The sequence below is a fragment of the Lissotriton helveticus genome, chromosome 4_1 (assembly GCF_964261635.1).
Source record: "Lissotriton helveticus chromosome 4_1, aLisHel1.1, whole genome shotgun sequence".
Taxonomy (NCBI): domain Eukaryota; kingdom Metazoa; phylum Chordata; class Amphibia; order Caudata; family Salamandridae; genus Lissotriton; species Lissotriton helveticus.
In genome coordinates this window covers 62,064,876-62,091,753 of record NC_136063.1, presented here as the reverse complement: position 1 = coordinate 62,091,753, position 26,878 = coordinate 62,064,876, and the positions used below count along the sequence as shown (strand labels likewise).

Below are 26,878 nucleotides of genomic sequence, written 5' to 3'. Positions count from 1 at the left end.
TTTCCAAAACTCCCTTGAGTTTGCTTGATTACAAGCATAAAAGATTTTTGTCCACAATTCTTGCCTGATTTTATTTTTTTGTTCCAAATTAATTTCCTCAAATTGTTATTGACAATTTTTAGTATTTTTTTATTTCTTCATTTTTTGGGCGCTTAGTTAACTGTTTCCTAAGCCTTTTACGTGTCTGACTAACTTTTTTGATAGCATGCGGGAGTTTGATATTAGTATCCCTTTTTTCCAATTGAGTCATTTGTTTTTTCTGTTCACAAGAAGAGGCATCATACGATTTAACTATTTTCTGCGTGAAATGTTCCCACTGCTTAATTGCAGACCGCGTGATGTACATTACGGAATACACACAGTGAAAACTTTGGCAGTGACAACTTTGGCAGCCAGGAGCAGTTGGATAACAGTTAGGTAGATAACAGTTGGGTGCAATAATTGTTCTTAAAAGGGAATGGAGCGGCGGCCATTTCACGAACAGCTAGATAGCAGTTTGTGACGAGCTTTGAAGGGATTATCTCATACATGTGGGCAATCCCCTGAGTGTCTGACTGATCTCAGTATTAAAAAAGCTAACAACTAACAAATCAGTTCTGGTCGCTCTGGCTGACTGGCAAATGCAGATATTAATATATTATTCGCTCTCTTTTGCCTGACCTTAAGATGGAGGCACCCTGATAATACCTGCTGTATTGAAATGCAATGCATCCCAATAGCGAACAGAGGTGCTGTAATGTTCTGTAAGGTGATGTGATGATATCTACACAGTGTGCATGACTCTACAGTTTCTAGTCAAGTCAAGTCAAGTCAGAGAATTTGTATAGCGCACTACATACCCAGAGGGTCTCAAGGCGCTTGAGGGGGGGTGGGGAATTACTTGTCGAATATCCACGTTTTAAGTTGCTTTCTGAATGCTAGGTGGTTCTGGGTAAGGCGAAGGTAAGTGGGAAGTGAGTTCCAGGTTTTAGCTGCCAGGTAGGAGAAGGATCTACCTCCCATGGTGGTTTTGTTGATGCGAGGTACAGTGGCAAGGGCTTGGTTGGATGATCGTAGCTGGCGGGAGGGGGTGTAGAAGGACAGTCGTGTGTTGAGGCATTCTGGTCCGATTTCGTAGAGTGCTTTGTGTGCGTGGGTTAGGAGCCGGAAAGTGATCCTCTTATTGACGGGAAGCCAGTGGAGGTTTTTCAGGTGACCAGAGATATGTTCTTTACGCGGGATGTCTAATATGAGCCTGGCTGAGGCGTTTTGGATTCGTTGGAGTTTTTTCTGGAGTTTAGCGGTAGTCCCGGCGTAGAGGGTGTTTCCATAGTCCAGTCGGCTCGTGACCAGAGCGTGGGTGACCGTTTTCCTAGTTTCGGTGGGGATCCAACGAAATGTTTTTTTGAGCATGCGAAGAATGTTGAAGCAGGATGAGGAGACGGCGTTGACTTGTCTGTTCATTGAAAGTGAGGAATCCAGGATGACGCCCAGGTTCCGTGCGTGGTCTGTCGGGATGGGTGCTTTTCCAAGGGCTTCTGGCCACCAAGAGTCGTCCCATGCGGAGGGGGAGGTACCTAAGATGAGGACTTCTGTTTTATCTGAGTTCAGTTTCAGACGGCTGTGTTTCATCCATTCGGCTACTTCTTTCATTCCTTCGTGTAGGTTAGTTTTGGCGGTGCTAGGGTCATTGGTGAGTGATAGGATCAGTTGAGTGTCATCCGCGTAGGAGATGATGTTGAGGTTGTGTTGGCGTGCGATGACCGCGAGGGGGCTCATGTACACGTTGAAGAGGGTGGGGCTGAGTGAAGATCCTTGTGGTACGCCGCAGATGACTTCAGTGGCCTCTGACTTGAATGGTGGAAGGCGGACTCTCTGGGTTCTTCCGGTGAGGAACGAGGTGATCCATTCTAGTGCTTTTCCTTGGATTCCGATGTTTCTGAGGCGCTGTAGAAGGGTGCTATGGCAGACTGTGTCGAAGGCTGCGGAGAGGTCGAGGAGGATGAGGGCGACTGTGTCTCCATTGTCCAGTAGAGTTCGAATGTCGTCTGTTGCTGCGATGAGGGCGGTCTCAGTGCTGTGTTTTGCTCGGAAACCGGACTGTGAGGAGTCGAGGGATTTGTTGGCTTCGAGGAAGGCGGCGAGCTGGTTGTTGACAGCTTTTTCGATGACTTTGGCCGGGAATGGAAGGAGCGAGATGGGGCGGTAATTTTTGAGTTCAGTGGGGTCCGCTGTGGGTTTTTTCAGAAGGGCGCTGAGTTCAGCGTGTTTCCAGCTTTCCGGGAAGGTGGCGGAGTTGAAGGAGCAGTTGATGACGTCTCGGAGGTGCGGTGCTATGATGGAGTCTGCTTTGTTGAAGATGTGGTGAGGGCAAGGGTCTGTGGGGGATCCTGAGTGGATGGAGTTCATCAGGCGTATGGTGTCCTCAGTGGAGATTGGGTTCCAGTCATTAAGGATGTTCGAGGGGGGTGAAGGTCCAGCAGATGGTTGGGTGGGTTGGTCTCCGGGTTGGTTGTCGAAGCTGTTGTGGATGTCTGCAATTTTGTTGTGGAAGAATGAAGCTAGGGAGTCGCAGAGGGCTTGAGAGGGGGTGATGTCGTTAGAGTTGGCCGAGGGATTGGTAAATTCCTTGACGATGTTGAAAAGTTCCTTGCTGTTGTGGGCGTTGTTATCTAGTCGGTCCTTGAAGGCGGTTTTCTTGGCCTTTCGGATCAGTTGGTGGTGTATGCGGGTGGCGTTTTTGAAGGCGTCCTTGGTGCTGGTGGTTGGGTCTTTTTTCCAGGCCTTCTCAAGGGAGCGGCAGAGTTTCTTGGATTTCTTAAGATCATCGTTGAACCATGAGGCCTTCTTGCTGCCAAGTTTGCTTTGTCGTTTTTTCAGTGGTGCTAGGATGTCGGCGCTGTTGGATAACCATAGGGTGAGGTTGGTGGCGGCTTGGTCGGGGTTTGAGGAGTGAGCTGGGGGGTTTAGAAGAAGCGATGAGGAGATCTGGTCGATGGTGATTTTGTTCCAGTTTCTTTGCAGAGTTGGTAGGGGGTGGTTGTTGGGTTTGGGCTTGTTGTAGGTAAAGTGAACGCAGCTGTGGTCAGTCCAGAGGAGAGCCGTAGTGTGGCTGAAGGAGACATGATTGCTGGAGGTGAAGATAGGGTCGAGGGTGTGACCTGCGATATGGGTGGGGGAAGTGACCAGTTGTTTAAGTCCGAGGTTGGCGAGGTTGTCCAAAAGGGTGGTGGAGTTGCAGTCGTTGTTCTTTTCAAGGTGAAAATTGAGGTCTCCCAGAAGGATGTAGTCCTCGGAGGGGAGCGTGTGTGGAGTGATGAAGTCCGTGATGTCTTCACTAAATTGTGCGCGGGGTCCTGGTGGCCTGTAAAGGAGGGTGCCTCTGAGTGTGGTCTTGGGGTCGATGTGGATCTGGAAGTGAAGGTGTTCAGAGTTGGCGAGATTGACGTCTGAGCTGGTTGAGATGTGGATGGATTTCTTATGGACGATAGCGATTCCTCCTCCTGTGTGGCCGGTACGGTCCTTGCGTATGATCTTATAATCTTCTGGGATGGCAATGGTGATGTCTGGGGCGGAGGAGGCGTTCATCCATGTTTCTGTTAGGAAGGCGACGTCCGGAGAGATGGTGTCTAGTAGATTCCATAGGTCAATGGCGTGCCTGTGGACCGATCGGGTGTTGAGCAAGATGCATTGTAGGTGGTTGGGGTCGGGAATCTGTGGTGTGGTCGTAGCGGAGTTGTTGTCGGTGCCGATGAATTTGCAGGAGTAGCATGAGAAAGGTCCATGGGTGTGTCCAGGAGCGGCTTGGACGCAGTTGGGAGAGCGGCCGGGGTTAAGGGCTAGGAGGGTGGTGGCATCGTAGGTAATGTGGGAGGGCTGGGCAATGCGGGGGCCAGGGGGTCTGGCGCTGGGCGCGGTCCAGGCGCGGACGGGCGTAGACGGGCTTACCTTTGGCGCACCTTCGGCGTGTCCGTAGCGCGTGGACGCTGCGCGTGGGTGCATCTGTCCATAAATGGATAGTGGGGGGGCGGAGCGTGGGAGGGTCAGCTTGGGAGGCGGGAGCGGGGAGGAGACACTGGGGCAGGTAAACAAACAACAACAGCAAAATGGCGGTGGGGTAGCGCGATTTCAGCAGTCCCCGCGCTAAAGTTGCCAGATATCAGGAGCACTGATCAGAACAACAATATAAATTATAGCGCAGGAAAAACGCTATTAGTTAAAAGTTAATTACAATTCTTAACAGGAAGAAAAACGAAAAACGATACCAAGCGCTATACAGGAGCGCTATGCAGGGGAGAAGGCAGGCGCTGTGCAGCAGTACACTATTAGTTAAAAGTTAATTACAATTCTTAACAGACAGAAAAACGAAAAACGATACCAAGCGCTATGCAGGAGCGCTATGCAGGGGAGAAGGCAGGCGCTGTGCAGCAGTATACTCTCTGTGGGGTAGGGCTCGAGGAGGAGCGAGTGGGAGCGACCTCTGAGAGCGAGAGTCAGACGGTCACAGGGCAGAGGGGGACGGGGTCTGCAGGTCGATACTAGTGTGTGGGAGGGTCAGCTTGGGAGGCGGGAGCGGGGAGGAGACACTGGGGCAGGTAAACAAACAACAACAGCAAAATGGCGGTGGGGTAGCGCGATTTCAGCAGTCCCCGCGCTAAAGTTGCCAGATATCAGGAGCACTGATCAGAACAACAACATAAATTATAGCGCAGGAAAAACGCTATTAGTTAAAAGTTAATTACAATTCTTAACAGGAAGAAAAACGAAAAACGATACCAAGCGCTATACAGGAGCGCTATGCAGGGGAGAAGGCAGGCGCTGTGCAGCAGTACACTATTAGTTAAAAGTTAATTACAATTCTTAACAGACAGAAAAACGAAAAACGATACCAAGCGCTATGCAGGAGCGCTATGCAGGGGAGAAGGCAGGCGCTGTGCAGCAGTATACTCTCTGTGGGGTAGGGCTCGAGGAGGAGCGAGTGGGAGCGACCTCTGAGAGCGAGAGTCAGAGCACCTCTAACATCCACATTTAATACATGTATCCTACTGCCTGACCCTAAGATGGAGGCAACCTGCAATGCATAACTCAAGGGAAAGACATCCCATGACCAGTTCTATTAGTACTATCATTACTGCTAGCTGTTCATAGAGCGCAATCGTCAAACTAGTGGTCCAGTGTCCAGTGCACCGCAAGTTTTCCGGTCAAAGAGATACACTAACCTTGTACCCTTATGTTTATTATTATAACGGCTCAAACAACATATGAACCAAAATAAGACATCAAAAACAAAGGACAGGTGGCATTCCATTATGGCAGAGAAAGATCCAAAAGGGAGTCTAAAAAGATTGAAATCTGACCCACCATCACCGGACTCTCCATTCAAATCCTAGAAAGATATGAGCAAGCAAGATATGAACGCAACCATGGAGACAATCTTAATGAAACTTGCCGTAGTGCATGAGATAGCTAAATCCACTAAAGAAAACACAGACACCATGCAAGTCGAGATTTCCACCATTCGAAAATACATAAGGGAAGCAAACCGCAAAATTGCTGAAGCGGAGAACAGAGTCAGTCAGCTGGAAAATGAAACGGTCACAATGAAACAAGAAATGGTCACAATGAAAAAATCAGTCACAAACCTAGATCTAAACACTCAAGCTTTTAACAAATAGATTGTAGAATTGAAGGATAGAAATAGAAGGGGGAATCTCCGCATTTTTGGAATCCCTGAAGGAAGTGAAGATGAGGTTGGTTCCTGCATTTTGTTTCTAGAGAAATGGCTGCCACATATGACGAAAATAAAATTCGACAAACCGCTGGAATTTGAAACTTTATACGTTTTACTGTCATGGCTATCATCTCGTTCAGCTTTTGTAAAGGAGTTGTGGAAGGGAGGTATTTCTTACCTCACATATTGATCTTCTAAATCTCATGCACTGACCTACATTGTGAAGGCTTGCCCTTGGAATTAATTCCTAAAATGCACTTCTCAAGTCAGGCGAATGGCTGACTGGATGAGTCTAAAAGCCCTTTTCTGTATGCCTATGTATACGCATGTGAATACCTATGCTGTGTGTTGTTTACTGTGTGGAGTTTGAGTGTGAGTAATAGGAATTATAGGAATTATAACGAGATCTAAAGGGAGGCAGTGAAACAGTTACAAAAATACAAGTAGTCTAACTAGGTTTCCATGTCTTCCCCCTCATCTCGACCACTGACCTCCGGTGGTGTCTGTGATGTACTTACACATGAGCACCTTACTTTAAGAGAAAGGCTGTGCTCAGTGTAAATATGCTGTAGCATTGAGGCAGAAAAACCCGGTGTGCAGTTGGTGGTTATCGTGTTTGATTGTGAGCATACCGATTAGAAAGGGTGTGTCTTACAGAACTGTAAACTACAGGAGTCCATGCATGTGATTATTTCTCACCAGTCGTGTTTTGTTGCAGGTCGCAATGACATCGTTCCCACTGTGCAGTGCGAAGCTTCAGCAATGACAGTGTCTCTCAACAAGTGCCTCCTGGAGAGGTTCAATTACAGCTTCACACAGATGCATTTTGAGGATACAAACTGCACAGCCATAACTTCTCTGCAGCTGGAGGGAAATGAACGGGTGATCCAAGTTAAAGCCATTCCACGGGCAGGATGGTGTGGAAATGAGATGGTGGTAAGAAAGGACACACTCTGTGCATTTCAGGCCTTTCAGTTAGTAAAGGTGGTTCTTGTCCTATAACATATTTACTTCAGTGCAGAAAGTAAATGAGAAGTAATGCATTGTGTAGTGGTGTTCTTCAACTCTTTCCTAAATTGGAGCAGCGCTGGGGTGGTCCTGAAGTAGACAGGGCTGCTGCTCCAGATCCTGGGTGCATGACATAAATGGCCTTCTCGCTTGTTTTTTCTTTTTTACACTTCTAAGTCTGCAGCCTGATGGTTTCCTGGCTGCAAGTTTACCACAAATACCCAATTATGGTGAGCCTGTCTACAAGATAAGTGAGGGTGATGGTTGTGATGGCTGTGTGAGTAATGCAATCTGGTTCAGAAGATGTTGTGGTTGGCAATGAGAGTCAATGGTGTTCCATTAGGATGAGGGTGGTGTGATCATGTTTTTTCAGGCTCTGCATGAGACTTGCTGCGGTGTGTAGAATGCCTTTAAGCGGTGCCAGTGCAGATTCTGATAAGCCATGGAGCAGAGAGTAAACATTATCCAGATGCAAGAGCACTACGATTCAAACAACAATTCTGATGTCACTTTCTGAGAGAGCTGCTTCCAGTCCATCTTTTTTTTTTGATAATGTGCTCCTTGAGGGTGACATTGATGTCCAGGGTGAATTCAAGTGACTTGGCAATCGGTTAAGCTCGGAATCAAAATGATAAAGTTCATGTTATTATAATGTCATGTCATACCAAGTTTGTAGGTTTTCTTGTTTTTTGTTCTTGACAAATAATGCAAATTCTGTCATGGTTGGGTAGAGCTTCCGGTAAGTGCTGTACATCCACGTCTGGATGATGTGCAGGCAATGTTTGAGGCTCTGGTTGTCTGAATAAAAGGAAACTTTAAAATAGAGCATAATGGTGCATTTTTGTGGTTTCTAGCCCATCAAGCTCATGTGGGATCTAACAGCTGGTAGACACTAAGCAGATTCAAGGCTTGTGCAGGTGAGATCTAACAGTTGTTAGATACTCATTAGAGTCAGATTTACTTTATGTACAATCAAAGTGGTACTAGACACTCAGCAGATGCGCATCTGCTAAATGGGAGATCTGGCAGCTGTTAAATACACATCAGACTCACAGCTACTTCATGTGGGCTCAAATAGCTGGTAGACACTCAGCAGATGCACGGTTGCTGCACCTGCGGTCTAATAGCTGCTAAATGTTCACTATTATAGCAATATAGCCCACTGTAGAGGACAATACAAGCCATTAAATGCCTGTTCCAGCATGAAAGGCCTGATCCAAAGGCTTTCCCTCATCCCTTGGGTCTTAATTTAGAAGTCGCTTGCTTTCGGTAACACGCTTTTTGGTAGATACTAATTCTAACTGCTGTTTCCTCACCTTTAAAATATCTCCAAGGGCAAGACTTTTTTCAGAAATGCACCTGTGAGCCACTAGATGGTGCCACATGGCTCCTTATTGAATTCATACTACCCTGAAGAGCGTGGTTTGTTGCTGCTTTGTTTATCCCATCCGTAAAATTGCTCACCGCCATACCCACCTCATTATTTGATTCATGGGCGTGCTCTTCAACAGAACCTCAAGCTCACCTCTGTCTATTTTCTGCTGTGGGCGGTACTTTAGAGCTTGGGCAAGTTTGGAGGGGTGGCAGTTGTTTTCTGGTACCACTACATTGAAAAAAATTGCTCTGTGATCTGTTCACATTAGTGGTAAGACTTTATGAGCAATCATTTACAATGCTTTAGGTCTCGCTTTTGGGAGAGTTTAAGCTATTGGTATTGTAAATAGCAATCTTTTTTATTAATCTGTTTTGATAATTAACACATAAATAAAAGGCATTGCCATTTATGATGCCAATAGCTCAAACTCTTGCACATGCGAGACCTATTTCACTTCAAAGAAGCGACCGACATAGTCTTGGGCTGCTTGGAAAGTGAAAGCGTTTATGGCGTGCTGAATGTTGCAGGAAAGCATGCCATGCCTGCAGACGGAGAAACACATTAAAGAAAATGATGCTTACAGAATAAATAAAACCTACAGTGTAACAACAGAAGTAAAAGGGCCAGTTCTCTTGGGGGCGTTACAAATGAAGACACGGCGGGAATAACAATCCTCTTAACGAATCAGAAGCTAGCATTTACAAAGGACAATGACACAAGCCAATGGAAAATATGGATGGAGAGTGGGCGGGCTTCAAATCCATTCTCGAATACAGCATGCCTCGCAGAGCAGTGTATGCGCTGCCCAGGATCGACCTAAGAATGAGTCTGCATACATGACAATACTGCCTGATGGCTCCATATGCCAGCGCTGCTGTGTTTTCTCTTTCCCTGCAGGAGGTGTGTTTTTCAAGTCTGGTCTGACATCCTAGCTGACTGCAGATCTATTCTTCTCTCTACCCGCGGATGGTGCTCGCTGAAAGGCATAGACGCCGCGTATCAAGGCGGAGTTCATCCCACTGGGGATTGAGGGCACTTATCCTTCTGAATTTTGTCATTCTACTGTCATTTATTGAGGTGACTTGATGCTGTTTTGATGATAGATTTCAGGCGAACGATTGTTCTTGGCCCAGCTTGTGAACTGACTTTTGCTGAAGACTAATATGCCTGTTTGTGTGATTTAAAGAGCCCCGAAAAAGTTCTCTAGGCTATTTGCTGAACTGAACGAAACACGTTGGCTGCCTGTTTGTGAAACCTTGTGTAAATTTGAAAATAAAGAATTGAAAGAAATATAAAAAGACTGAATAAGCTCTTTTTGTTCAAGTGCACTGCTCTACATGTAAATATTGCAGATCTATTGTTGTCAATGTCTTAAAATACCTGATAAGGACTTTGGCTCTGCCCAGATGACTATTTTTGTTTTCACCTCATGCTGTATTATCAGCCTAAGGTATTTTATGCCCCCTATGTAGGCACAAGGCATTATTTCACATCTAAAAAGGATAACATATGTTGAATACTAAAATCAATCCTGTTTTTTTTGTTTTTAACAACAGCAGAGTTTTCCAAATCTTTTAGTCTGGAAATGTATCACAGACAAATAGACATATATGTTTTCGACAAACAGCCTTGAAAGCACACAACCAACCTGCTTTACAACAAAACACACATTGGCAATGCAAATGGTTTTAATGTGAGAACGCATCAAAATATAGGCATACAGAAATGCAGATTGCATTTATCGGCACCTTAACGTCAGGCCTGTTGACTTTACCAAGGCTTGTTTGCACTCATGGCATCTGGCAAAATGTAAGACGCTTATAATGGGGTCCCACATTGGGGTTTTGACCCGGGACTCACAGAAACTTTGAACAGCCGATCTCCAAAACGTGCACTGGAGAGATACAATAGTCAACACTGCTGCACTTCAACGCTAAGGATGCCTCACCCTGCGACTTCTTACATCATTTCCGTTGCATGCATCCGTCATGCTGCACCACTGTCACCTGCACATGCGCACACGGCACGCCTCTGTGGGCAAGATAACAGCACACAAGTGACAGCAAGCACCCACAGTAAAGAAACAGAAGGAGGTGGTGCAAATAGTTTTTGCCATTTTACATACTGAAACAACAGTTTTAACCCACTGACCCAACTTAAAGAAGACTGATATGCTAACTGAAAATAAATCTTTGAAAATGCAAACATTTAGAACATTTTGTAACATTTAATGGCCAGAATGCGGGCTACTAGTGTCTGTGTAGCGCCCAGACCCTTGTGAAGAAGACAGAAGAAGTTTAGCTCATCATTTAATCTTAACTCTTTGAGAATTGTTTTCTTTTTTCACTATGCCTCTGTATTTTTCCTTTTATTACAAAGAAATACAATCCAAGAGAGGCCAGAGTAGGGGGAGGATCACCCCGCAGTGTCCCCGGGGAGCTGTCTGTCTGCATGGGAACTCTTCACGACTGACAGCTCCATCTAAGCCCTCTGTTATCATTGAAAAGGCCTTTTTTGCAGAGTCGGGCCAGTCGAGGGCTTTTGGTTTGATGGCCCAGGGGGAGAGAGAGAAAACAAAATTGCCGTTTTCAGTGCCAGATATCAGCAAAATAAAAGTGCAGGGAGGCGATAAAAAAAACATATTTAAGGGCAAATTCTACCCACCCCCAGAAAAAAAAATACTGGACGCCCACCCATTGTTTTTAACTTTAATCCATTTTATCAACAAGATTAGGAGTGCTGCTTTGAAAGAGTGGTTAGCTATTCGAGAAACGTGCCAAATGTTACTTATTTAGAAAGTGAAACTGTATGCTTAGTCGAAAACGCCATGGGGGGAATATCACATGAAGCGAATGCTAGGGCTGAGCTAACTGTAGCCTAATCGTTTGACCCGGAGGAGTTTGGAAAGACTTGAGTAAGAATTCTTTTATAGTATATTTATGTTCTCCTCTATTCTCTGAATCTCTTTTTTAGCTTCCCTTGATTTATGTATAGTGAGGCTACAAAACTTGCCCCTTATTACTGCCTTGTATGCTTCCCAGACTATTTGGGGTTGGGCACTCTCGTTATTGATCTGAAAATATAAATCAGACTCCTGAGTAAGTTGATCAATTATTTTGGAGTCGAGAAGAACTGAGCGATCTAATGTCCATCTTGGAATCGAGTGGTCTGTAGATATTTTTAATATCATTTGGACCGCTGAGTGATCTGAAAGATGCGCAGGAAGGTGAGTCACATTATCAATTTTTTCTAGTAATCCCTGGTCCACTAAGAAATAATCGATTCTCGATTGGATGCCAAGCTTTTTATTATTAAAGGTGTAATTATCCTGTTTAGTGCCCTTTTCTTTCCAAACATCCGTGAGACTTAAGTCTCTTCTATATATACCCAACCATTCTCTCATTTTTGGTAAGCTATGCTGTTTTCCTCTAGGGTTTCGGTCAGTTTTAGGGTCTTGGATAATATTAAAATCGCCGCCCAAAATAACCGGGAAATTTACTGAGATTAATTGGGTGTATAACGATTGAAGTGGAGTCGGATCGTCTATATTTGGTCCGTAGTACCCTGCTACTATAAAAGTGTTGTTGAATATACTGATCTTAGCCAGAGCCCATCTCCCCTTCACATCTGTCTCGGATGTTAGGATTCTAGCATTCAAAGATTTTTTTATGAGGATTACAACACCTTTAGTAACGCACTGTTGGACGGTACAAGCATAGTCATCGACCCATTGGAGTGTTTTGATTATTTCCTCCCATTCTTTTTAAGTAGGTGTGTCTCTTGTAGAATTATAATTTCGCTTTTGATAGATTTTAGATATTCGAAAAATTTTCGTCTCCTGCTCTTGGTTCTTAACCCATTAACATTCCAAGAAGTTATTTTTATAATCTTTATGTTCCTTCCCATCTTTGTCTAATGAGCAATTGGATTTCATTTATCTTCCTTAGGGTCCTGAGTATCTCCTTTCTTGTAAAATGAGGTTTTTTTTTGTTTTTTTTCCCCTACTTTGCTCCCATCCCTCATGTGCTCCCCCCCTCCTCCCCCTTCCAAATTGTGAAAAACCAGTTGTATTTGTGAATAAACCAAAAAAAGGTAAAAGAAAAAAGAAAAGGCGAGGGGGCGCACTCCCTCCCTGGGAAAGCCTCCCTTTCCTTAGGACTTAATATTAGGCCACTTTGAGCCCCGTGCCTCTTTAAAGAGAGAAAACAAAAAGGACTATTCTGAAAAAGCAGGTAAATTCATTGTTACCATGATCTGCTGCTTAGTTTCCAAAGTTTAAGATTTGATATATGTGACATGTGTGAGGATGCTTACAATCTATGAGTGGGATTGTATTTGGATTTGGTCACGCATTAGCCCTAGCAAAGAGTCGACTTCTAGAGCGTCTTTAATATTGTACATTTTGTTCCTCCACATAATCCTGAGTGCGGCAGGAAATTTCATTTGTACTGTTGCCCCAAGAGATTTTAGTTCCGGCATTTTCTGACCAAGTTCCCACTGTCTATCTTGAGTTACTTTTGAGATGTCGGACCTGACCCTAAAAGACCAGTCATCCCTTGAATAGGTCCCACCTTTTAGAGCTTCAGTCAAAAACCTCTCTTTAATATTGTATGATCTGAAGTTTACTAGAATCTTTCTTGGATTCTTTCTTTCTTTAGATCTCCCGAATGGATCACGATGCACCCGCTGGATGTCGTTTTCCAGGTCTAACAATTTACTCCATGGGAAGTGTTCTTCTATTCGTGAGAGTACAATTTTTTTTATATCTGACCCTTCCCGTCCTTCCGGGACATTCAGAAATCTCAAGTTTGACCTTCTGGATTGGTTTTCTAATGATTCCAGTTTTTCCTCTATGCTTTTGTCTTTTGTCTTTAAGTTTCTGACTCCTTGTTCTGCTGCTTCAACTCTCTTAGTTAAGCCTACAACCTCTGCCTCCACTGTGGTGACTCTCTCATTTAGATCTAGAAGTTTTGAGTCTAGAGATTCAAATTTATCGTGTAGTTTGATTTGGTTTTCTTCCGATATTTTAAATCTGAATGTCATCTCCTCAAACATCTTTACTAATAAGACCTCCATATTATTTTTTGGTTCAGACCGGTGATCTGTGGAATTAGAGCTAGTACTGGGCTCAGAGAAGAGAGTAGAGTTATCTACTGTGTTGTCTGAGACTGAAGAGGAGCACAAGAGTGGACAGCTGGGAACAGACACTGACACGGAAGAATTCACAAATGGATTTGTTGCTACTAAATTCATGCTCTGGGCAGGAGATATTTCTGATGTTAAGTTCTGTGCCAAGGCTGGATCCGAAGTTCTTTCGCAACCTTGATGTTCTTGTATTCTGCTTTGGAGTTCGACCGGGGGGTTATTTCCGTCGTCTGGATTATTCGAGTCACTCACTAAGGCATTTGTTAGTGCTGATAAGGGGGCACCTTCCATCTCAGGGTTAGATTTTGCTTTGTCCTGTACTTTAAAGAAGGACCTCAAAGATGGTGTTATTTTTACTTTAGAGTTTTTATCTTCTAGATCCAGCTTCCCTTCAAACAGACCCCTTTTATTTAGAGGTTTCCCCTTTTGTATTTTTAAAACCTTCCGTGAGACTCTTTTTGTAACACGTGGGGTTACGGGTGGTTTAAGAGCTAAAGGAGTCGTTTTCTTTAGGAATTGCCTGTTCCTAAGGCAATAGGAAGATTTACCCTGTGATTCACTTTTAGGTTCCGGTACAGATTGATAGTTAGTTTTAGGGTCTACTGTGAGTTCTTTACCCCTTCTAGGATCAATTTTTTCTGTACAATAAAAACTCTGAGGGCTCAACAGAGCGCAGGCCTGTGCTAGAGGTACAGGTACAGGTACGGGATCAGGCGAGGATAAAATACTATCTGAACTTACTTCTTCCCCCTCCACCTTTAGACTTTCAAGTCTCACTATAACAGTATGTTGGGTAATATGTTGAATGAGATATAAGACTGGTACTGTCTCTCTCCGGAAACCTGTTTTGGAGTTCAAATAAATCAGCTTATCAGGGCCAATTAAGCCGCCCAAATTTCTTGATTCTATGTTTTCCGTCTGAAATGTTAACTTATTTAAACTAAACCTGTACAGTTCAGTTAAGACCTCTGAGCTCAGCAAATATACTTTTAGCTTGTTCCCCCCCCGGATTTTAAAGCTGTTGTAATCCCCCGGGGGACAAACCCTATTGTTAATCTGTTCAATGCCCCTCGCCTTGCCTCTGACAAAGCTCGATACACGGCTTACCCGTCTCCTTCCTTGCTGCAGTGCTTGTGCTGCTGCTTTCCACTTGCCGGTATCTGTCGCTGCTCCTGCTCCCGCCCCCATGGAGAGCACCGAGTCATCGATCAAAGCAAAGAACGCCCCGGTGTGTTAGAGTCCGGCGTCCTCGTTCCTGCCTTCCGCCTCGCATCAACCGCACAGGCGGGGGTCCCGACAGGTGTCTGGGCGTCTGGTGCACGAAGGAAACGGCGCAAAAATCTATACAGTGAGTGGAAGGCACGCTGAGAGAGAAAGTGCGCACCTTTTTTTTTTTTCTTTCGTATTACCGCCCGTTAGTATCCCTGATACTTTCCTGCGCACGGGAGGGTGAAAAACGGATGCCTCTGTTTTTTAACCCTCCAAACATCCAGACATCCAGGAGAGTCGTACCCTCTCGGGACTACAGTCACTACCGCATGGAGATCAAAAAAAAAAAACGGCAAAAAATAAATAAAACAGCAGACCGCGTCTTTGTTGCTATCACAGTCTCATAGTCTCATAGTCCAGCACTCAGGCACGGAGCTCCCGACCGGACTCAGCCGCCGGCCGCCATCTTTCCCCTCCCTCGATCGACAAGATTAGGAGTGCTGCTTTGAAAGAGTGGTTAGCTATTCGAGAAACGTGCCAAATGTTACTTATTTAGAAAGTGAAACTGTATGCTTAGTCGAAAACGCCATGGGGGGAATATCACATGAAGCGAATGCTAGGGCTGAGCTAACTGTAGCCTAATCGTTTGACCCGGAGGAGTTTGGAAAGACTTGAGTAAGGATTCTTTTTTTTCTGTCTGCCTCTCTCTCTTTCCCTTTCCTTGTTTCAGACGCGTTGTTTTTTTTTCTCTTGTATGACTTTTCTTCCTCTCACAACAGCCTCAGTTTTAAGGTAGGGTGACCAGATGTCCCGGATTTCGCCAGAGGGTCCCCGTTTTTGGAGAAGTGTCCCAACATTTTTCTCCAAATTGTACAAATGTCCCGGTTATTGGGTAGTGCCAGGGTTATGTCCTGGTTTTTAAGGGAGGATCAGGTGAACCTGCGTGTTAATCACAGTGTTGTGCAGGCTCACATTTCGACCGGCTCTCTTTGAAACGGGGACAGCGTTCAATTCTTTAAACTCTCCTGCTGAGATGTTTCGCCTCTTTTTAGCAGCACAGCAGGATTTAACGAGGGGTGAATCGGGCGGCAGAGACCATAGGGTAAGCCAGGTCCACCAGCAGCCGGACCCTGGAGCTCTTCCCAGAATAGGAGGGCTAAAGTAATGAAGGAAAGTGGTCACCAGTAGGTAGTTAAAGTTAGGACCTAGTTTCCATAGGAAATCCGCAACATTCTATTTGGAATAACTTTGGCGCCGGTGGACGAAACTTCGTGAAATTCTCCAAGAAGATGGCCCGCTCCGATCCTATCCTGAAAGTTTGGGGTGATTCATCAAGCGGGGGCCGAGTAAAAATGGGGGTCCCAAAAGATGTATTTCCCTTGCAATTTTCCATAGGGACATTTAGCCGTGGCTACAGCTCGAGCTGCTGAACGGAATTAAACCAAATTTGGCAAAATGGTAGAGTCTGATTCGCAGATCACGCTTTTGCTTAAATGGTGTAAATCCCGCCAGTAGTGAACCTGCGTGTTAATCGCTGTGTTGTGCAGGCTCACATTTTGACCTGCTCTCTTAGAAACGGGAGAGCGTGCAATTCTTTAAACTCTCCTGCTGTGATGGGTGAATTGGGGCGGCAGAGGCCATAGGGTAAGGCCAGGTCCACCAGCAGTCGGACCCTGGAGCTCTTCCCAGAACAGTGGGTAAAGTAATGAAGGAAAGTGAAAATATTTTTTAAAAGAACACACATCTAAATATATATATATATATATATATATATATATATATATATATATATATTTGTATATAAGAAGCCCTGAGACCTCAGACCTAATAGGACATTTAGGCCTAGATGTAGGTAAATGTGAATTACCGATTCATAAATACCGAATTTTACCGATTCGGTATTCATGAATCGGTAATTCAAATGTAGGTAGAAAATCGGTAACAAATACTGAATCGGTAAGATTCGGTATTTACCGATTCTGTAATTACAGAATCGGTATTTGCCATTGATTCCTATGGGCCTTGAAGCCCATAGGATTCAATGGCAGTTACCGATTCGGTAATTACAGAATCGGTAAAAATACCGAATTTACAAGGGGGACAGGGTGTCACTTTGACACCCTGTTGCACCCCTGTAACTGGCTTGTGCGCCATGTGGCACACAGACATGCCCTTAGGTGCTACAGGGCCTTAAGAATTCGTTATTTACCATGTAATACAATTGCATGGTAAATAACGAATTCTTGTGTACATGCACATCTGTGCATGTACACCTGTGCCATGTGGCACACAGACATGCCCTTAGGGCATGTCTGTGTGCCACATGGCACAGGTGTACATGCACAGATGTGCATGTACACAAGAATTCGTTATTTACCATGCAATTGTATTACATGGTAAATAACGAATTCTTAAGGCCCTGTAGCACTGTTAGAAGTGCTACCTACATAGGAAAATACAGATTCGGTAATTTTACCGATCGGTAATTTTACCGATTTGGTAAAATTACCGATTCGGTAAAATTACCAAATCTGCATGTTTTCAGTGCCCCTACATACCAATGTCTAAATACCGGTCGGAAACGGCCGAAAATCGGGATTTTCGGCCGATTCCGACCGGTATTTTGACACCTACATCTGGCCCTTAGTGCTATTTCTATGTCTGTGCCCGTACCGTTTTTTCATTCAGAAAATCTGGTCACCCTATTTTAAGGGCACTGTGGAAAAAAAAGTAAAACGCAGATGAAGTAACCAAGGTTTTGTTGTGTTTAAGAGGGGATGCAGGGCAGTGCAGGTAAAACTGAGGCTGTTGTGAGATGAAGAAAGGGCATCAAAGATATGGTTTGCACGCTGCGCATTCAAGCCAGGCTGCTGCTCACCTGGCTCTCGCAGTGTTGCAGGGATTCTGCTCATACACAGAACTGTGCCCAGAGACGCAGGACCTCAGTGAATTGTGGTGGACCAAAAACTCACCTCAGTACCTAGAAAGCCTAACCAACTAGCATCAGTGTCTCATCAGCTCTTTGTCCTATAGTAAAGGTACCAATGATTAGACAACCCAGAATATGCGACTTAGGTAACTCTCATGAATGGTGGAAATCGAGAACACTCTTTAGTTTTATTCTCATGCCAGTCCACAACATGGATAAAAAAAGACACAATAAAGTTTAAAATGTTTATTTTAACGGTGTGCTCTAAGATGCAGTATTTTGATAACAAAAGCAGGCATATGATTAAAAATAATACAATCAGCATTGTTAAAATTCCATAACACACAAAGGGAGAAACCATATTATAATGATAGTGGAAACAGGTCCTATAGTGCCTTGTATGCAACCTCCTTAGCTAGGAACTAGGTTTTATATAATATCAGGAGGTCTCTCAGGGTTCAATGGGGAACCCCATATCTCCAAGATCAGTAGAGATGAATCACATCAGGATCTGCAAAAACTCTCTCTCTCGGGAAACAGATTTTCTCCAAGTGTTCATGCATGCAGTGCAATATTAAAGGCACTAGAATTTCAGTCAGCCGCAGCTGTGTGCATGTTGTGTCTAGAGCGTGAGCCGATCCGCCCGAATAACAGCTTACATTGTTCTGTTAACCATGGAGGCGTCTGCACACACTTCACAGACAGAGATTGTGGTGTAAGTCTAGAGATGTCAAAAACAAGGTTTTCTCCTGTGAAGCAAAGCCAAGCAATCTAACTTATAATAACAGATACATGCAGTGTTGTGTGCAAAAGCTGCAAAGTGCCCTGCCTTCAGTACAGCAGGGGACGGCTGAGACTGTGGGAGTAGGAATGAGGATGCATTTCCGCCTACCATTGTGTGAAAGTGAAAATGTGCTTGGTGTGCTGAAAACAAAAAAAAAATTGCAAAACATTAAATGCGAGACCTATGGCATGGAAAGAAGTGTCCGCCATTGCCCCGGCTGCTTGAAAAGAGAAAGCACACATGGTGCACTGAATGTAAGCAAAACAGGTTGCGCCTACAGTAAGAGAAACTCAATAAAGAAAATAGTGCTTACAGACTTAAGAACACATACCGTGTAACAACCTAAGAAAAAGGGCCAGTCGCCATGGAAGGGTACAAATGAAGACAAGGCTGTACTAAGGATGGACTCACTGTTATCTCTACTTTCTAAATGAAAATTGAAATCTCCTAGCAAAGTAAAGTTTGGAAATTCTATGCAAAACTCAACAAAATGGATGCTAAGAAGATGTCTTTGGGGCTAGGTGGATGATACAGTGCCAGCTCTCCATTGGAGCATGGGGGCATCGCCTCACTGCTTTTGTGCAGTGCGAGAAGCAGAAACATAAAATGGAAAAACTACCATTTCATGTTTCTGCTTCTCGCACGGCGAGAAAGCAGAAGTGCCTGGTTGGTGGTGGGCGGGTGTGCAGTTCTGCTTGAGGGTAGGAGGGGAGTGGCTTGCCCACTGTTGTGGGCCCTTACTTTTTGTTCGGCCCGGGACAACCAAACCATTCATGCACACTCTACATTTTCTCTATGTAGCCTAAATACAGAAAATGGCCTCCCTATCAGAGCCCGACTGGGGCACTGTCTGCTACACTGCACCAATCACAATGCTGCCATTGCAGCATTGTGATTGCCTTAGGGGAGCGGAACGGAGTCTGCCTAGGTTAAACGCAGGCCCTGCCCGGAACAGCGGGAGCTGAGGCGGCAGTGTGTGAGGAGTAAGGTATGTTTTTAATTTTATTTTGATTACCGTCCCGCTTTGCCTCACTCCCTCCCAACCCCCGCGTGAAACCCTCCACCACCGGCCCATCTGGCCGGCTGCAACTGAAAATCAGGAGAGTGAAAATTTGATGTTGGATATCATTAGCTCACCATTCTTTTGAAAACGTGCATTCTTGTCTTCTAGACCCGCTACCTTGATTTCAAACAAAATTACAATCACGGTTTAGATCGAAGGAGCTTTTTACAAAATTGCTACTTAAAATAATAATACCTGTAATGCCTGCTTCTTCGTTCCTTTTTTTTACTTAATTGCTAATGTTTTCTTGTCTAAAACTTAATAAAACATGTTGAAATGAAAAAAAAAAAAAGAAAAGGCACTTTTCTAAGGAAATAAAGTTTAGCTATTCAAGGTTTATTGGTTATGAATTTATTTTCATTATTCATTGTTTATAAGCATCATAAAATGGGAGGACAACCTTGCAGGTTCAGAAATTTAGTACCGTTTTCAGTAGCAAGTAAATAGTACCCTGTGATACAGCTTTCGCATAAAATATGGATATTTCTTTAAAAAACGGTATCACGTTAAAAGATAAAATATATTGCCCACGGCAATAGGCATCTTTCATCCCCGGTACCTCTGTATTCTGTCCCTTAATCACACGCTAGCTATTCTTATACCCATCGTCTCGACTTTGGTCACTGATGCGCTTGCCTGACGCCACACCCTTAGTCACCACAAGCTTCCTCTACAACCAGCAACGCAGCATTTACCACCCTTATGGTAACTCCAACCACAAATGGCTTTAGGCATAAGCGCCTTTTGCTCTTTTCATCACTCCTTTCTGTCCCTCCGTGGTCCACACCACCCTGAGATTATTTTCCATTTACCCTTAGAACTGCCTTTCTAACCAGTCCTAATAATGACCCAGACTTCGGCAGGCTGAAACGCCGTCGACTTCAACAGCATAACTTCTGGCGCCCCTCTTTACGGACACCATACCCTTTTGCTTCTTTAATTTGTAAATCATTCATTGCTTGGATGTCCTGAATATGTAAACTACTGAGTGTTTTACTTTTTCTTCGTCGCGCCCATCACCATCGCTGTATATACCACATCACTTCCCACTTGTGCTGTCACAAACTTCATGAGCACTCGTGCACAGTATCCTGTTGGTTACATGTCTATTAATGTAAAGCAGTGCTATCTTACCATGTGCTTCTACATATGATTTTTAATATGTCCAACCTGTTTTAATTGATTCCAATACAAGCAACCTTTACATGCATATGTCTCCCTGTGTTTCTCCCCGTTCGGATTGTATCCATTGCAATTGATTAAGCTACCTCTTTCTGATAGATACATCTGCCGTGTGGATTCCTCACCTTGTGAATATTCCCCTTGCGCCAGCATTGTTCGGAAATTTTCTTCGTAGTACGCCGACGTGGGCGACGTCACAGGAGCACGGCATCGCGCGCGACTCCGTCTGACGTCACCGACCCCATATCAGGCCCACGCCGGCGTGATGACGTCAGTTCCCTTTTTTCCGCGTCTTCGACGCTAACGGTTTTCGGGATCTTCTGAGATACTTAGTATCTAGCTATTATTTAATTGTCACTGTTTCTCTTTTACGACTTAATTCTTCACCGAAGATGTCGTCGAGGAAAACAGGCTTTAAGCAATGTAGGTCTTGTGCCCGCATGATGTCTATCACTGACCCACATAAGGATTGTTTGTGGTGTCTTGGTTCGGAACACGACGTTAAAAACTGCAGTTCCTGTTTTAAAATGAACCCAAAGGCGCTTCGGGAGCGTGAAGCTAAACTACTTTTAGCGAAGGTAAAACAGGATACTGGAAGATATTCGAGATCGACGTCGAGACGATCGAAGTCGAAGCAAAGGTCTCGATCGAAGTCGAGATCGGCGTCGAGATCCAGAGCGGGTTCGAGATCTGGGGAGGAGTCGAGATCTAAAGAGAAGTCAAGATCCAGAGAAAGATCTAGATCTAGATCTAAGTCGACTTCAGGTCATGCTTCGAGCTCCTCGAGGAGAAAACATAAGAGGAGGAAGCACAGTTCAAGACATCATTCAGGGAAGGAATCCTCTGACTCGAAGAAAAAGTCTCACATACACCGTAAGGACTTTGTCTCTCCTTCACCTGTCTTGTCAATCGAAGGTTCTCCGACTCCGGAACCTGAACCGAATCCGGTATCCTCACATCCTTCGGAACATGAAGAGGAAGAGGAGATGATTCCTCAGACTCCTGCTCCAATGGAGACTCCTGCAGACCCAGAAGGTCAGAGTGAGAATGTGTCGGAACGGCCTCCGTTGGAACATCTGGTAGGTCCGTACCCTCCATTTCCTGGTCCTGGTCAGGATCCCTCGCATTTTCTCAATGCGATGTTTGGAGTATATTCCAGGGCGATGTACCCCGCTGGAGCGCCTGTTGGTCCCATGGGTCCATTATCGTACAATCTGGGTATTCCTCAGTCGTACGCCCCAGCTCCATTTATGCCTTTTATGCCGGCGCCTCTTCCACCTTGGCTCGGTACGGCTCCACCGAGGTCTTCGACTCCGCATACGGCTTTGCCGACTCCGGATCGACCTCGTAGTCGAGATCGAGGTACCACACCTGTCCATGATTCTCATCCTACTGCTCCGGCTCCTCGATCGACGTCGGAACCGGCTCCGTCGGAGTCGTTACCGAATCCGTCGACTTCGATTCGATTGGAGTGGTCGAGACGAAGAGCTCAGCGTCTTCTCGAACAAAGGGATGATGAAAGTTCTGATGTGGAGGAAGGCGAACTTCCTGATCATGATGATGATTTCGATGAACTTCGGGATGCTAGTGGTCTGGAACTCTCTCCCGAGTGGGGTCTACCTTCGGCTTCGGATGCTCCATCTAGGGATGTGGCTCCCTATCACGTGGTTATTAAGAAGGCTGCTGATCTTCTCAACTTGAAGCTGCCCACAGTTGAGTACAAGCCCAACATCCTTACTGAAGTCTTGCACTCTCCCTCTTCAATTGTGGAACCTACACTGCCATTTACTGATGCCTTGACTGATCCAATTAAAGAGGTTTGGAAGAGACCATTATCTGCTCCTGCAGTTTCGAGAGCTATTGCAAGACGCTATAGGGTGGCTCCTGATGACCCTGCATTCCTTTCTTCACATCCATCTCCGGAAAGTCTTGTGGTACAGGCGGCTTGCTCTAATAGGGTTGCAGGCTCTTTCCCTCAAGTGCCAGCTGACAAAGAATCAAAGAAGTTAGATCAGTCTGCGAAGAAGACTTTCTCTTCTGGGAGCATGGCTCTTAAGTCAACAAATGCTACTTGCCTTTTAGGAAGGTATGTACATGCTCTGATGGACTCAGTGAAGCAATTGTCACCTAAACTTCCTGAGGAAGATAGGAAAAACTTTAATGAAGTGATCTCTGACACTCAAGCTGCTGCGCGCATGGTCATTCAGAGCGGCATGGACACTGTGGATTCTGTTGCTAGAATTATGGGTTCCTCTATTGCGACCAGGAGGGCCGCATGGTTGAAGTCCTCGGATTTCTCTGCGGATGTGCAGTCTACATTGCTGGACGTGCCTTTTGAAGGAACTGGCCTTTTTGGTAAAAAGGCTGATGTAGCCTTGGAAAGGTTTAAGGACAGCCGTGCCACTGCAAGATCTTTGGGTCTACAGATGAGAGGGTCGACGACTAGAAAATTCAGAGGATTTGGTAGATCTTCTTTTCGTCCCTTCAAGCAGGGTCAACAACAGCAGCAGCAGCAGCAGCAGAACCCTCTATATAAGTCCTATAGAGGTAGACAAAAGGGTCGTGGATGTGGACGTCAAGTCTCCTCTTCCTCCACTTCCTCCAATAATGCCCAGCCCCCACCCGCATCAGCAAAGCAGCCCTAGATCCACCATTCTGGATCATGTAGGGCCAGTAGGGGGTCGGCTTACTCATTTTCTACGAGATTGGGAATCGGTTACATCAGATCTTTGGGTTCTCAATCTCGTAGAGAATGGGTATGCTCTTCCTTTTCAGGAGTTCCCTCCCAATTACCCTCCTTGCCAAGGTTTTTGTTCGGAGGACCACCTGCTTCTCCTGCTGGAGGAAGTCCTGGCACTGTTTCGAAAGGGTGCAATAGAGGTGGTTCCAGAGTAGGAGAGGGGTCAAGGGTGCTACTCCCGGTATTTCTTGATTCCCAAGAAGGATGGCAGGCTTCGGCCGATCCTGGATCTCAGGGTTTTGAACCTCTATCTCAAGCAGGAGAAGTTCAAAATGCTCACCCATGCTCAGGTTCTTCTTGCGCTGATGGAAGAAGACTGGATGGTGTCAATCGACTTGCAGGATGCGTATTTTCACATCCCAATCCTGAAGTCGCACAGGAAGTATCTCCGTTTTACGGTGGGATCGCAGCACTACCAGTTTGCGGTCCTTCCCTTTGGACTTACTACTGCGCCTCGAGTTTTCACCAAGGTGATGGCAGTGGTGGCTGCGCATCTCAGAAGGTCAGGGATTCCTGTATTCCCTTATCTAGACGACTGGCTGATCAAAGCAGAGTCGCCGGAGAAGGTGCTCCATCATCTGCAAGAGACAACTCAGTTGTTACACAGGGTGGGTTTTTCGATAAACGTACCCAAATCTCACCTGGTGCCCTCCCAGCGCAACCTGTTCATAGGTGCGGTACTGGACACTACTGTATGTCGTGCATTCCCTCCACCTCAAAGGATTCACGACATTCAGGAGATGATTCCTTTATTCTACAATGGAGCGGTTGTTCCGGTCCTGAAGGTCCTTCGTCTGCTCGGTCTGATGGCTTCTTGCATTCTGTTGGTCAGTCATGCACGCTGGCATATGAGGGCACTCCAGTGGTGCCTCCGCAGGCAGTGGTATCAGCACAACGGAGATCTCAGGGAGTCAGTGAAGATCTCCAGAGAAGCTGCAGCGGATCTGTCTTGGTGGGGCGTGGAAGGCAATCTGTCGCAAGGAAAGCCCTTTCAACTGCCTCCATCAGTGGCCACAGTGATAACGGATGCATCCACTCTCGGGTGGGGTGCTCATTCGGGAGACCTGGAGGTCAAGGGTTTTTGGTCTCCGGAAGAGAGGTTGTTTCACATCAACCTTCTGGAATTGAGGGCGATACGTTTGGCGCTCAAGGCCTTCCTCCCTTCCCTTCGCGGTCGTTCGGTTCAAGTCCTGACGGATAACACGACTGCGATGTGGTACATTAACAAGCAGGGAGGAGTAGGGTCGCAGTGTCTCTGCAGAGAGGTTCAGGACCATCAGATTTGTCTGGTGGCAAATCATCTGGCCGGAGTTCTGAACGTTCGTGCGGACAGTCTCAGTCGGCAGTTCTCTGCCGACCACGAGTGGAGGCTTCACCCGGAGGTTGTTCACGACATCTTTCAGATGTGGGGGACTCCTCGGGTGGATCTATTCGCCACTCGCGAGAATGCGCACTGCCTGTCATTCTGCAGTCTCCAGTATCCGATGCAAGGAGCCTTGGGGGACGCGTTTCAGTTGAGTTGGGGAAATCAACTCCTTTACGCGTTTCCTCCCATACCCTTGATTCCTCGGGTTCTGAGGAAGATTCGTCAAGACCGGGCCCAAGTCATATTGGTCGCCCCGGATTGGCCAAGAAGGGTGTGGTATTCGGACCTACTCCACCTCTCCTCTCACCCGCCGCTCCGTCTCCCTCACGGGGCAGGTTCTACACCCCCACCTCCAGACATTACACCTTCATGCCTGGAGATTGAACGGGGCAACTTGAGTTCTTTTTCTCTCCCTCACGATGTGGTGGATGTCATTCTCTCTGCCAGGCGTGACACCACTAAGTCCATCTACTCCTATAGGTGGTCGAAATTTGTTTCTTGGTGCAGGGAGAGAGATATTGACCCTTTGAAGGCTCATTTATCTAATATTTTACAATTTGCTCTTTGTCTGGCGCAGCAAGGTTTGACTGTGGCTACAGTCAAGGGGTATCTTTCGGCCTTATCGGCGTTTCTCTGTTTGCCGGATCAGCCCTCTCTCTTTAAATCTCCGGTGGTTTTAAGATTCTTGAGGGGTCTCATAAATATGTTCCCTCCTACCCCTTTTATTGTTCCTCACTGGGATTTGAATCTTGTGCTGACCTTTTTAATGGGTTCTCCCTTCGAGGGTAAGTGAGCTTCAAGCTCTAAGTTCTAAACCCCCATTCCTGACCATTCATGCTGAAAGGATGGTTCTTAGGACCAGGGCTGCTTTTCTGCCTAAGGTGGTGACTCCTTTTCATCTTGGGCAGTCCATTACCCTTCCTACCTTCTATCCTCCTCCACATCCTTCCAAGGAGGAGGAGAGACTGCATCGCCTGGACCCTAAGAGGGCGGTGTCTTTCTATCTGGACAGGACTAAAGACTTCCGGATGGACGACCAGCTGTTTGTTGGTTTTGCTGGCTGCAAGAAGGGCAGAGCGGTGCACAAGCGCACTCTTTCCAGGTGGATAATCCTGTGCATCAAGATATGCTACTCCCTTGAGGGTAAGGACCCTCCTGAGGGTATTAGAGCACATTCAACTAGGGCAAAGTCTGCAACATCTGCTTTGTCTAGGGGTGTACCTGTTGAGGATATTTGCAGGGCCGCGACTTGGGCCTCCCTCCACACTTTCGCGAAGCATTACTGCTTGGATACCGAGGTGAGGAGGGATGGCCACTTCGCGCGCTCTGTCCTCCAAGATTTCCTGGTGTAGCAGAGTGGACACCCTCCTCCGGGAGTGGGGACTGCTGTGGGAATCTATTCACAAGGTGAGGAATCCACACGGCAGATGTATCTATCAGAAGAACAAGTTACTTACCTTCGGTAACGCTTTTTCTGGTAGATACTATATCTGCCTGTGGATTCCTCACTGACCCACCCGCCTCCCCGTTGTCCACTCTGCTATACCTGGTCTTTCTGTATATATGGTTTATACTATTGTATTGATTTTGTTCTATATGTACTGTGTACATTGTATATTTGCATATTTGCTATCGTTGGTCCGTCCGTGTGCCTCGAAGGCACGGAAAAAAGGGCGGAACTGACGTCATCACGCCGGCGTGGGCCTGATATGGGGTCGGTGACGTCAGACGGAGTCGCGCGCGATGCCGTGCTCCTGTGACGTCGCCCACGTCGGCGTACTACGAAGAAAATTTCCGAACGTTGCTGGCGCAAGGGGGATATTCACAAGGTGAGGAATCCACAGGCAGATATAGTATCTACCAGAAAAAGCGTTACCGAAGGTAAGTAACTTGTTCATTTGTTCTCTAAATGATACCCATGTTTGAGACACTGTGGGTTACGGGATACCTTCTGTCGTCTGATACTGTTTGGAAGATATGTAGCATGCGCCACAACAAATATCAACAAATATTTTTTTTTAAATTGCTTGCTTGCTGTAAGGTTGTTCTTGCACTTACTATAAGTTGACTTGGCTTACGAAAAATTACAATGGGTTTGGGACAAGACCCACATACTCTTGAGATTCATTTCTTTCCTTGGCAGAACATCATGCTCAGCCAAAACTAAAGTGCTGCCTGCAGGTTAGACCGCATTACTCACTTGTCAGAGAGTTCGTCTTTATATCTCTGTATATGATAGTATTTATCAAAGTGCCTTTTCTTTGAACATGTGCAAAGGCAACCTCACAAAAAGGTTCTCCTTCACTCTGCCCTACTTGGCTTTAAGAATAAAAGATGGTGCCCTCTGCGTTCTGCTTGAGTGATGAC

The 26,878-nt window shown here is 45.7% G+C and overlaps 1 protein-coding gene across 1 annotated transcript in view; it reads left to right on the top strand.

Annotated features, from left to right (window-relative positions):
- LOC144826944 (uncharacterized) overlaps positions 1–26,878 on the top strand; it is a 203,670-nt gene that overhangs the window by 89,879 nt on the left and 86,913 nt on the right. Inside the window, exon 3 of the mRNA XM_078685406.1 lies at positions 6,429–6,646. Within this exon, the coding sequence (XP_078541532.1) occupies positions 6,429–6,646 (218 nt within the window). The remainder of the gene's footprint in view (positions 1–6,428; positions 6,647–26,878) is intronic.